Source organism: Natator depressus, chromosome 6 (assembly GCF_965152275.1).
Source record: "Natator depressus isolate rNatDep1 chromosome 6, rNatDep2.hap1, whole genome shotgun sequence".
Taxonomy (NCBI): domain Eukaryota; kingdom Metazoa; phylum Chordata; order Testudines; family Cheloniidae; genus Natator; species Natator depressus.
Window position 1 is genome coordinate 124,150,516 of NC_134239.1, and position 13,301 is coordinate 124,163,816.

The window sequence follows — 13,301 nt, forward strand, 5'->3', positions numbered from 1 at the left end:
TTGCACTTGTCGTTACTGAATTTCATCTTGTTGAATTTAGACCAATTCTCCAATTGTCAAGGTCATTTTGAATTTTAAACCTGTCCTCCAAAGTGCTTGCAACCCTTCCCAGCTTGGTGTCATCTGCAGATTTCATAAGCAGACTCTCTACTCCATTATCCAAGTCATTAATGAAAATATTGAATAATACCAGACCCAGGACAGACCTCTGGGAGGGCTTATCTAATGGAGTCCTGTAATTTGACAGCAAGCCATTGATAACTACTCTTTGAGTATGGTCTTTCCACCGGTTGTGCACCCACCTTATAAAAATTTGATTTAGACCACATTTCCCTAGTTTGCTTATGAGAATGTCATGCAGAACTGTGTCAAAAGCCTTACTAAAATCAAGGTCTGTCACATCTACTGCTTCCCCCCTTTCCACTAGGTCAGTAATCCTATCAAAGAAGGAAATAAGGCTGGTTTGGCATGATTTGTTCTTGACAAACTCATGCTGTCTATTCCGTATAACCCTATTATCTTCCAGGTGCTTACAAATTGATTGTTTAATAATTACTGTCTTTCCAGGTATTGAAATTAGGCTCACTGGTCTATAATTTCCCAGGTCCTTCTTGTTCCCCTTTTTAAAGATAGGTACTATATTTGCCCTTTTCCAGTCTTCAGGGCTTTCTCCCATCTTCAGGAGTTCTCAAAGATAATTGCTAATGGTTCTGAGATTGCTTCAGCTAGTTCCCCAAGTATCCTAGGATGAATTTCATCAAGCCCTGCTGACTTGTATACATCTAACTTATCGAAATATTCTTTAACCTGTTCTTCCCTGTTTTGGCTTGCATGCCTTCCCCAGTTGTTAATATTAATTGTGTGGAGTATCTGGTCATTAATCTTTTTAGTGAAGACTGAAGCAAAATAGACATTAAGCACCTCAGCTTTCCTGATGTCCTCAGTTGTTATCTCTCCTTCCCTGCTAAGTAGAGGACTTACACTTTCGTTCGTCTTTCTCTTGCTCCTAATGTATGTCAATCACCTCTTCTTACTGCTTTTTATGTCTCTTGTCAGGTGTAACTCATGTACATCTATGGCACTGCATAAATTATACACAGCAATAACAATGATGAGGGTTATCTTAAAAGACAATACACGCATATCATCAGGTGATCTGTGAGTAGAGAAGGATGGGTGGAATTGATCCTTAGAGGAAGTCTGCACTACTTTCTGAGTCACATGGGCTCAGTGTCCCTCATTCCCCTTTTGGAAAATAACCTGCCACTGCTGTTGCTGGTGATTCTCCTGGCTCACACCTGCTGCTGGCAGCAGTGCTCTGCCATGACTGGGGTTTCTTGCTTTGGTCACCTTCTGCCCAGAGTGTCCAACGTACAGTAAGCAGATGTCCTAGCAAGCTTGAACCACAGCAGTTCTGTGCAGAGCCTTGACAAGGAACAGAGTGTGGGGCTTGTGAACAAGAACCCAGGAGAGGGAGCTCTGGAGATATAATTTGTGATTTGCTTTGGTTTGATACTGTTCAACATTTCTGGCATTTTAAACCCCATGAAGGGAATCTGGCCAGAAGCTTTGCTAGCTGCTGCTGTTTGGTTAAATAAAGTCCTGAAAATAAACAGGAAATCTCAGAGAGGGTTGCTGCTGTTGTTGTTATAACAATATTTTTTTACTTAACCAGTGAACTTCCCTCCAGCTGTTCAGACCCTGCTGCTGTCATGCTTACTACATGGGTTTGAAACAGCAATCCTTGCTCCGGGGGAAAGTGGGTGAAGTCCTGGCCCCTCTAAAGTCAATGACAAAACTCCCATTGACTTCAGTGGGGCCGAGATTTCACCACATGTGTGGTAACACGTCTCCACTGGGAGTCATTACATCTTCTGCCTCCTCACCAGTGGCACCATATTGAGCGAGGAAGGAAGCTGTCCGGCTCCTCCATGCCATAGCATGATCTGGTCCGGTCTGAGAGGGCAACTCCATTATCCTGCAGCTAGTTGTGGGCATGTCAGAGAGAGCCTGCGGGATCCTTAGGTAGAAATAAAAAAAAGGAAGGGAAAGCAGCAGGCATTTGTGAGTGTGGCTGTTATGAAACGAGGCTCCAACCAAGCATCTGCCTGATCCTCTTAATGGGAGCCAACAGCGTCCCTGGTGGGAAACCTAATTAAAATGAAAACGAGAGCTGAGCTCGAGCGTTCAGGTATGTCACGAGTGTCAGATCCAGGCTCTCCTTTGCTCCCCCCTTACTCCCTTGTCCCCATGCCACAGGCCTGTCCAAATACACGTCTGTTCCATTGGAACCTTGCTGACCAGAGTGAAGGAAGGTTGCGGCTGTGCTGAGAAAGGAAGATAATGAGTAGAGCTGCTTGGACATTTTTCCTTGAAAAGGTTTTTTGATGAAAAATGCCCTTTTTACGCAAATCAGAACACTTAACTCTTTCTTCTGCCCCTGCCCCCTTGAAACAAAGTGTTTCGATAGTGCTGAAACGTCCTTTTTAGACACTTTCGGAACAGGACATTTTAATTTTTTTCCCCTTTTGAAATGAAATTAATTGGTTTTCAGTACATTAAAAAAGTTTTAAAAGTTCAAAATTTGAATGAAATCCTTCAGTTTTATCAAAATGTTTGTCGACCCCAAAACCACTTTTTCCCTTGGAATTTCATTTCCTGGAAAATGTTGGCACTTTTTGGTTATATCCCGTTTCGGAACAGAAAACATTTCAAGATCATGGAATTTCCCCATGAAACACAAAAACCCAGTTCCCGTCGAGATCTGATAATTAGCAACACGAAATGGAGCTGTCTGTGAATGATCTTGTAACCACTAGGTGGCGCCAAACAATTGAAGATCAATAACAACATCTCATGCCATTAAACCAGTGGGAAATGAAGGAAACAGGATGCCACAGGTGGATTTCTCTTCCTGGGGTGGGGGTTTGCCCGGTAAGTTACCTAGAATCACAACACTGGGAGGGTAAAGTGTGGCAGGCAGGGCATGGGCTTAAATCTGCCATCTCTGGGTATTGGGTCTAGCCGAGGCAGGGAGTTAGTGGGACAAAAGGGAGCAGCGTGCTCTGGCTTTCCAAAAGAGAACTGAATCCCAGTGGTGTGTGTTACGTCTCTGGGCAAAGCAGCCACAGGGTTGTGTCAGGTGTGGTGTGAGATCCTTCCTCTTCCCTGAAGGATCGGTGATCTTGAGCTAAGGAGGAGACTGGAGGCCAGTGTCTTCAGGCTGGAATTTTCTGATGAGCCAATATGTTATCCAGGGAAAGTATGCTGTCCCGCAGGGCACTGAAATGATGTGCGCACGCTCCCCGGCAGGTGCCCTTACAATGAGCAGTACAGCAATCCGAAAGGCTGGCATTGCCCTGTGCGGGAAAGACCCTATGGCGACCTCAGGCCAGGCGAGAGAGCGAGGAAAAGTGTGAGATAAGCTCTTCCCCCTCCAAACAGTGGTGGCGGATCCTTCCTAAAAGTTGGCGAGCACTTTGCCCCCCTTATGGCCCCGCCCCACCCCTTCCTCCTGTGGCTTCTTCCACCTGAGGCCCCACCATGGCCAAGCCAGAGTGAGCAGGGAGCCGTGGACCCTTCACCTGGCCTGGGGGGTGGGGGAGGAAAGGACAAGAGCAGCCCCCTGCCCATGTCCCTGCCCCACGGACTCTCCGCCCAGGGCAGGGGGAGGGCTTGTGGCTCCCCACAGCTGCCCACTGTGGCTCTCCCTGACCTAGCTCTGGCCAGGGGATGGGGCCTCAGAGCTGCGCAGCCCGACCATGGTAAGAGCCGCGTGGCCGGGCAGCTGTGGGGATCCGCGAACCCTCCACCTGCCCTGGGGGGGGGGCTGGGGAGCGGAGACATGGGCTGGGAGTTGCTCTTGCCCCCCACCCCAGGCAGGCGGAGGGTCCGCGGTGCGGTGCTCCATGCTGCCTGGCCTCCCGGGCTGGGCTCCAGCTGCCGGCCTGGCCTGGGGGGCAGGCCCTCGGGAGGAAGAGGAGGAGCAGGGGCGGGGAGGCCCGTGGCAGAAGGTGGGAGGGCCATGGCCCCCTGACCCTCCGAGGTCCAGCACCCTTGCCTCCAAAGCTGGCCATGTTCTCTGCTCTGGCTCCTTCCCCTTCACGGCCTGTTACAAAAGCCGGATGATACTATTGCATGGTTTATCCCGGGCAGGGAGTAACACTGACTGACTCCAGCGTGGTCTAGGGCTTGGAGAGAGACTCTCCCTGAGTTGCTGGCTAAGGATCTGTGAATCAGGTTACTCCTCTGTGGATGGCGGCTCTGCCAGCCACGGCTGGCTTTGAAGGTTGTCAGTTTGGATCCGGTCCCAAGTCTTGAGGCTGTGCCCTGGGCCGTCTTCTCTGTGGAGTTTTCACACAGGGAAATTCTTCCTTCCTCTCTGGAGACCTCGGCCATTATGGTTTTATGAAGGCGAGCGCTCCCCTTAACAATCTGACCTTGTTCATAACTACCCGGAGTGGGGGGAGGGGGGTCATATTCTAATCACTCCTCACCTCTGACCCTGGTCTCTTTCACCCTTTGTCTGTTTGGTTCCGGGGTTTTGTGGCCATTCGGATAATTAGCTGCCTGTCGGCTCAGTAGGTTGGTTTTTCCACCTCCATTTTGGAGCATTAGAAGTTAGGTTTGAGGATGATGGGGATTCAAGCCCACTGCTGCTTAAGCATCGCGTGACTTCATCTTTTGATGCCAAAATCCAGATAACTGCATTCAAAGGTCTTTTTAACGTTCCTTTTGTTCTGCATCCAGGAAGAGCAGCGATCCATCCCATTGCTAAAATTCTCTCTGGGTGAAAAGTGCCTGAGAATTAACAGAACCAGTGATGTAGGATCGCAGCTGGCTTTGCCAGAGGCTTGAATGTCCATTTGAGAAGACATCAGCCAAAGGCCACACATGGTTTGCACAGAGGAGCTCAGAAAAATGGCATTTCGGACTAAGTGGAGGATCTCAATAACCAACTTAAGCAAGAGTTTAATTGAGTTCTTGAGATTCCCCAAAAAGAATGGAGTCTGGTGACTGGGGGAATGTCTTTTGCTGCGAGAATAGTAGAGGTTTTAGGAATGACAGCGGTATCAGGGCCTCAGTTCCCCTGATCCAGCTGAGTTTCGATTGGCATGATGTCTACCCTCTGTGAAACAAGAAGGAGTTCTGCTGTGAGAATACACACGGGTGGACACGATGGGCTATACAAACCTACACGGGCCAGAGTCTAATGAGGCTCCGAAGCATGGGATTTTCAAAAGCACCTAAGTGACTTAGGAGCACAAGTCCTTTGGCTCAGCTCCTCAAAGGTATTGAGATACCTAACTCCTACTGAAATCCAATGAGATTTAGGAGCCTAAATGCCTTGGAGGATCTGGGCCATTGTGCCTTTATGCAGAGTTAGAAGCCAAAAATTAGGCTCCTGTTTTTGAAAACTTTGGCTGTGGGGAATTTAATCTTTGGAAAGACTGAACACAATGAGAGTGGGGAGTGAATTCCTGGGATCCAGAGCTTTGAGGGAGATGGGTATCTCTGATGGTTGGCAGTTGGACGCCAGGGGAAGGGTCCCTAATAGTTTGGAAGTGGTGTATTGTGTGTGTGACTGCTGTGGGTTGCAGATGAGGAATCTAAATTTCCCGGCAGCTTGACTAACCCCAGTAACCCTGCACTGGCTCTGTGACATAGCACATGTGTAGCTGAACCCTGGATATTGTTTGACTTGAAAGCTTTGTTTATTTTATTTTTTTTACATAAGAGTTCAGCCAGAAGTTCTGCCAGTGGATATGACAGTACGTCAGAGGGGTTGAATGCTTATTACTTGTTTGTGCTCTGGGCCCAATCCTGGAGGGAGCTGAGCGCCTGCTGAGAAGTGCTGAGTCTGAATATGACGACTGTATTATTAAAGGTTGCCAGGAGCTGCCTTACAGCAGTGGCTCTCAACCTTTCCAGACGACTGTACCCCTTTCAGGAGTCTGATTTGTCTTGTGTACCCCCTAGTTTCACCTCCCTTAAAAATCTACCCGCTTACAAAATCAGACATAAAAATACAAAAGGGTCCCAGCACACTAGTACTGAACAATGGCTGACTTCCTCAGTTTTACCACATCATTCTTAAATAATTCAGCTGGAATAGAAATACTGTACTTACATAGAGCAGTATAAACAAGTCATTGTCTGTATGAAACTTTAGTTTGTGCTGACTTTGCTAGTGCTTTTTATGTAGCCTGTTGTAACAGCAGGCAAATCTCTAGATGAGTTGATGTACCCCCTGGAAGAGCTCTGCATACCCCTACTGCCACTGCCTTGAAGAACATGCTGGCTGCTGGTAAATAAACATGGACTGTAATATCTGTAGCTGCTGCATGAATGTTTCTCTTCACGTTACAGATTGCTGAGCAAAATGGCTCCACTGCAATCCAGGAGCCCAGTTCTAATCTGATGCCACGTCCTCCCTTTTCTTTTAGCACTGAAATGATTTTGGGGTGGGAGAGGAGTACCAGAAGATATCCAAAATTAGAGCTATTAAATAAGACAACTGGCCAGTTCTGACGTTGGGGGGACGCACTTGCATCTTGCGGCTCCAACAGCTACACAAGCCATTTGTCCTTTGCTGTAATGTTTTGACATCACCTTACTGTCTTAATGGCATTATAACCCCATGGTTCAGAGCTGACTGTCATGTCTTCTGTACGTACAGTGTACACGGTGCAGAAAAAGCCGCAAGTTAACACTCCACTGAACGTGAAACTGCTACTGGCGTTTCACTGAGTGGCATAATGAGCCACACAGAGGAACCAAAAATGAACCAAACATGCTGTGCTAATTAGTACATTGGCAGACAGGGGAACAATAGTTAAACTGAATTTTAATAAGTTCCATAGCAATTCATTTATTATTGGGCTGATGGGTGGGGTTCATTTAGGGCCAGATTCTGATACACTTGCTCACACAGACTGGTATCTTACTATGCGAGGAGTCCCACTGATTTCAATGGCAGTACTCCAGGACTAAGGCATTGCTCTGCATGAGGAAGTATATCAGAATCTGGCCCTCAACACTGCAGTTATGGTAGGTCCAAAGCCAAAAGGATTTCTAACAGTTAAATACCGACAAATGCGGTAATATCCAAGGACTCATTTGGAAAGCGCTCTGCCTAAATAATTCATCTTTGACTTCTCAAACTTTATTGTAAATATTTTTGTTTTCCGTTACAGGAACCCAAGGAATTTCGCTTGCCAAAGTAAATTGCTGGGACTGGCCTGATGTCTGCATGAAGCAGAATGTCACCCAATTTCCCATTACCAAGATGTATGAGAAGGGAGCAAGACCACTGACTTACACTGGCATGCTCGGAACAGCGGAGCTGCTCAGATTCCTCAGGCTGTGAGTGTCCTGTTGATGCCAGTGTCATTAGTATTTCAGCTTGACATTTCTGAAGGCTCTTTACTGTCGCAGAACTGTAATCCATTTACATAGTAACAGTTTGGAACCTAATTTTAGTTTCAACACCAGGCTTAGAGTTTAGCTGGTAGGTCTGGAATGAGCTTAACAACCTTCCACACCTTTTCAGTGTCAGGAAACAACTTTTCTTAAAGGTTACGTCCATCCACTGGTTTGACTCTCCCTGTCACAATAGAGAGACACCTTATCTTTGTTTATTGTTTGGAGAGTCATGACCTACGGGCCTCCAAACCCAGGTCCACAGGAGCAGTCATGCTCCAACCCTCCAGTTGGCAACCTGCTGACAGCTCCTTACCCAGGACCCGTGAAGCCTATGCCCAGTTTGAGGCTCCGCCCCTGAGGTCCTATTGGCAGAATTCCAGAGCAGCTGATTGGTCTGCTGGCCCTACTTAAGTCAGCACCAGTAACAGGAAACTGTCCAAACAACTGGGATCCATCCCGCTCCCCCAGTTTGACTTCCTGGCATCTGACTTGTGGTTCTGATGTCCGTTTTGTCTTGTGCCTCTGACCCCCTGGTATCCTGATCCAGCCTGACCCGACTTGTGATTCTGATCTAAAGTTTGTTTTCTGCTTCTGATCTACTGGTATCCTTGACTCTTGTCTCATGACTGTGGACTCCTGCTCTGACCACTAGGTCGGCTACCCACAACCCAGCCGTGACCACCTGTTCGGACCACAGTAACTGCAGGGCCAAACCCGGTGCCCACGACCCAGCCGCACTGCCACAGCCACTGGAAGCATAGGACTCCCCTGAATGGGACCTCCTCTTCCAGGTGGATAATCAGGCACTGCATGTGCAAGTTGCTCAGATGATCAGGGACAACCAGAAGCTGCAGGAGCAATTGAGGCAGCTCAGCACTGCCAGTGCCACATTGCCGTACCCTGGCATGATGGTTCAACGGGAACCGCAGGCAGTTCTGGGGTTTCATGAACCGGTGCCGCCTTCTGTTTCCCATGTGTCCCAGAATCTATGCCTCTGACCAGGCCAAGGTGGCCCTGGTAATCAGCCTGCTGATACGAGATGTGTTAGACTGGGCCTCCCCCGTGCTAGAGGATCATAGGCTGGTGCTGTCGAACTGGGTTGCCTTTCTCCAGCTAATATCAATCATCTTCAATGACCCATCCTGAGCTCCAATGGCCGAGGCCACCCTGAGGAGACTTCGGCAGGGGCGCAAGGCACAGCGGCCTCCTGTGTGGTGCATGTCTGGATACAGAGTGCAACTAAACAGCGCAGCTGTACCAGTTCCAGTGGGGGCTTGCCGGAAGAAATCAAAGACAAACTGGCCTGGGTAGAGATGCCTGCGGGCCTAGACACCCTCGTGGACCTTGCCAACTGCACAGATGAGCAGCTGTGAGAATGAAGAAAGGAGAAAAGATGTTCCCTGCAGTTCCTCTACAGGCCTACTGGGACGTCACCTTCTGTATCGCCCACCAAACCTGTGCAGGCCAACCTGCCTCATCAGCGCCTCACTCCTGAAGAAAAAGAACGGCGCCGTCAGTGCCACCTGTGCTTCTACTGCAGCGACCCTGGCCATGTCATCTCGACCTGCCCAGTACGAGTGCCAAGCAGCTGTGTCCTCAGTCCAGACACAGTGAGGAGCACCGGCCTGGTCCTTGAGGGGAGAGAATTTCCCTTTACCCTAGTCCTCACTGAGACCCACCCTGAGCCCCATCCAGGGGCTTCCAATTTGCAGGTACCTATCCAGCTGCGCATCCTGGGAGATCTCCAGCAGATCCCCCTCCAAGAGACCCTCATCGATTCGGGAGCAGCAGACAATTTTGTGGATCCAGCTACAGCTTAGGCCCTACAGATTCCCGTGCAACACGAGGCCACCCCGGAGATGATTGGAACTGTTGATGGCTCTCCACTGTCTTTGGGTCCTGATGTGGAGGAGACTGTCCCCCTGGAGGCCGTTATTCAGGGACACAGAGATAATTCGATCTGGAATGATCCATTCTGCACATTTTCCCCTGATCGTTGGCATCTCCTGGCTAACCCTTCATGATCCCCTCATTCATTGGTGAGAACAGAAGGTCACGTTCCCATCAGAATTCTGCTGACGGTGCGGCCAGGGACCAGGAAGGGTTGCATCCAGGCCCAAGAAGGTTCAAATAGGTATAGTTGTCCACATCAAAACACCTACTGGGGGAACTATGGAATTCTCCCACCCCCCAGTACTGCAGCTATGCTGATGTCTTTAAAAAAAGAATGCAGAAAGCCTCCCCCCACATCGGGACTATGATTGTCCCACAGAACTCCAGCCATTGGTGAAAATATCGTTTGGGCGGATCTACGCAATGTCAGAGCCTGAACTGGTAGCGTTACGAGGACACCTCCAAGAGAACCTGGCCTGGGGGTTCATCTGCAGGTCAACCTCGCCAGCCAGTCCTTTAATAAAAAAGGACGGCAGCCTCCGCCTTTGTGTTGATTACCGATCCCTAAATCAAATAACAGTCCAGAACCACTAAGCACTATCCCTTATCTCTGAGTTGTTGGACCATGTGGATGCTGCCCACATATACACTAAACTGGATCTCCAATGAGTTTACAGTCTCATCGATATCCAAGAGGGGGACTGTCTTTCAGACCTGCTATGGACAGTTTGAATATTTGGTCATGCCATTTGGATTGACTAATGCCCCAGCAACATTTCAGCACTTCGTTAATGGTGCGCAACAAGACCTCCTGGGCCAGTTTGTAGTTGTATACTCAGATGATATATTGGTCTTCTCAGATGATCTGAACCAACACACCATTCACATCTGTACAGTCCTGGAGAGAATCTGATATCACGGTCTATATGGTAAACTCGAAAAGTGCGCATTTGATCAGACCTCAACCGAGTTCCTAGGTTTCATCCCATCCCCAGAAGGAATCAAGATGGATCCACTCAAGGTCCAGGCTATCTGCTACTTGGCAGCCCCCCCCCCCCCCCCACAACGTGTACAGCCTATAATGTTTTCTAGGCTTTGCAAACTTTTACTGGAGGTTCATCTCAAATTTTTCTAAACAAGCTAAGCCCCTCACTCCCCTGCTCTGGAAGAATGCCCAGTTTCACTGGTCGCCTGAGTGCCAGCACACATTCAAATAACTAAAGCTTGCATTCACCACTGCTCCATTATTGGCCCACCCAGACATGGCACAAGTTTTCACTGTGGAAGCCTGTCTCTAGCACACCGATTGGGGCAGTCCTCTCCCAGAGGCACAGACCCAAACAAATATGGCACCCTATTGCCTACTACTAGACAAAGCTTACCCCATGCTGGGCAAAACTCTGGGATCTTGGACAAAGAGTTCATGGCAACTAAGGCTGCCTTTGAAGAGTGACACTACTTGGAAGAGGCCTCTTGTCTAGTCCAAGTATTTAGTGATCACAGGAACCTGGAGCACCTGTGCAGGGCTAATGCCCTAAAGCATTAACAGCTCTGGTGGGCCCTGTTCTTCTCCTGGTTCAACTTTACTTTGATCTACCATCCAGGAAGTAGAAATGGCAAGGCTGAAGCCTTGTCCCAAAGGTATGGCTCTGACCCATGATGCTCCTGTCCGCAGCCAGCCAATGATCTCAGTCCCATAATGTCCTTAATGCAACCCACTGCCAGGACTTGCTGATTCTCATCCACCCTGCCTCTATCTCTGGAATTCCACCTGATGATGTGGCCATTATTGACCAAGAACCACACAACACCCAGGAGGGGATCATGTTCATAAGGGACTGCGTCTATTTCTCCCTTCCTCTCCTCTCCCTCCAGACTGGCGAGAGTGGCAGTTCTTCAACTGTGCCCACAACTCCACCCTGCCAGAATACTTGGGGTGATATAAAACCCAACGATTAACATCCTAGTACTTCTGGTGGCCCCGTATGTGCTCCACAATAGAGACCTTTGTTGCCTCCTGCCAGGTGTGTACCTGCACCAAAGTACCACACCAGAAACCTCTGGACACCCCATTTCAGCCCTGGGAGGCAATTTCCTTGACCTTTGTGGTAGAACTACCAGAATCCAGTGGTTTCACAACCATCCTGACAGGGTGGATCAGTTTTCAAAAATGGCCCACATCATTCCCTGCACGGGTGTAGCCTCTGCAGGGGAAAATGCCCGGCTCTGGATAAACAATGTAGTCATCTTCATGGCCTCCTGGATCACATCACCTCCGACCGGGGGCCCCAGTTCACTGCCTGCTTCTGGTACAAGGCCCTACATCTATTAGGGGTCTACGTGCACCTGTCCTCTGCCTACCATCCTCAGTCGAGTGGCCAAATGGAAAGAATCAACCATATCCTAGAGCAATACCTATGATGCTACACTAATCACCACCAGAATGACTGGTTTACATTATCCCATATGCCAAATTATCATATAATAATACAGAATATGTATGCATAGGCCAGAGCCCCTTCCTTGTCAACTATGGGTACCACCCCTGATTTCACCCACAACTGTCAACATCCTGCCCCAACCTCTCGGCCTTTGACCTAGTACAACATGTCCATTACATCCAAGAAGAGGTGAAGGGACACCTTGAGAAGGCAAAGGAGGACTACAAAAAGTATGTAGATAAGCATAGGCAACAAGGACCCACCTACTCTGTAGGACAAAAGGTATGGCTTTCTACAGAATGAACAGACCCTCTCGGAAGCTATACCACCAGTTCCTTGGCCTGTACCAGATTCAACAACAAATCAACCCATCACCTTTGAGTTCCAGCTCCCTAAGTCCCTTAAAGACCACCCCATATTCCATGTCTCACCTCTAAAACCCTACACTGAGAACACATTTCCCCCACAGACCCCAATCACTACCTCTACCAGTGCAAGTACACGGTCAGGAGGAATACATTGTCCATGAAGTCCTTAATTTCAAGGTCAAGTGGAGTAAGTTATGGTGCCTGATTGACTGGGAAGGTTGCGGGCCCAGAGATATGCACTTGGAAGCCAGCTGAGAATGTTAATGCTCCCGGCCTGGTTTGAGCCTTCCACAGGAGTCACCCTGAGAAACCTGAACCCATGTTGCCTAGAGAGCGCCCCTAGGGGTGGGGGAGATGTCATGACCCACAGGCCTCAAATCCAGGTCTGTAGGAGCAGCCATACTCCAACCCGTCACTTGGCAGCCTGCTGACAGCTCCTTACCCAGGACCGACAAAGCCCAGCCCCAGTGTGAGGCTCCACCCCTGAGGTCCTATTGGCGCAGTCCCAGAACAGCGGATTGGCCCGCTGTCCCTACTTAACCCAGCAGCAGGAACAGGAGGTTATCTGACCAACTGGGATCCACCCTGCTGTGAACTGTGTGCCTTGTGCTCCTGCTCCTCTTTCCCTGGCTTGGCTTCCTGACATCCCAACCTGGCTTGACTCCTGGCGTCTGACTTGTGGTTCTGCTCTCCATTTTCTCTCCTGCCTCTGACCCCCTCGTATCCCGACCCAGCTGACTCTTGACTCCAGTCTCGTGACTGTGGACTCCGGGTCTGACCACTAGTTCTGACTCCTCACGACCCGGATGTGACAACAAACCACAATCTTCTGCTGTTAGTTACCTGGGCCGTGATCCAGGAGGGCACTTTGGGTGAAATCCTGTCTCCACTGATGTCAGTGGCAAACTCCCACTGATTTCCATGGAGCCTGTAGGTCACCCAGTGTTTACACACACACACGTGCACATGCCTGTGGGCTGCTCTAAGTTTTGCAGGCTCAGGGCCCACTGTGCTGTAAGGATCACTGGTGTGCAGCATTATCCAGCCCTGCCCCCAGAATACCCCTCCTGCTCCTAGAGCAGACCCAGGAGGACTGGCATAGAGCCATGCTGCAGGAATCTCATTGTCTTCACTGGGGCCAGGTTTTCACCTGTTACTTTAACCAGGGAGCAGC

General features: G+C 49.3%; 1 protein-coding gene across 4 annotated transcripts in view; it reads left to right on the forward strand.

Annotated features, from left to right (window-relative positions):
* TXNDC16 (thioredoxin domain containing 16) overlaps positions 1-13,301 on the forward strand; it is a 78,204-nt gene that overhangs the window by 44,071 nt on the left and 20,832 nt on the right. For all 4 annotated transcript variants that reach the window (XM_074956513.1, XM_074956512.1, XM_074956511.1 and 1 more), the window contains one exon: positions 7,197-7,365. In XM_074956513.1, coding sequence (XP_074812614.1) covers positions 7,197-7,365 — 169 coding nt within the window. The remainder of the gene's footprint in view (positions 1-7,196; positions 7,366-13,301) is intronic.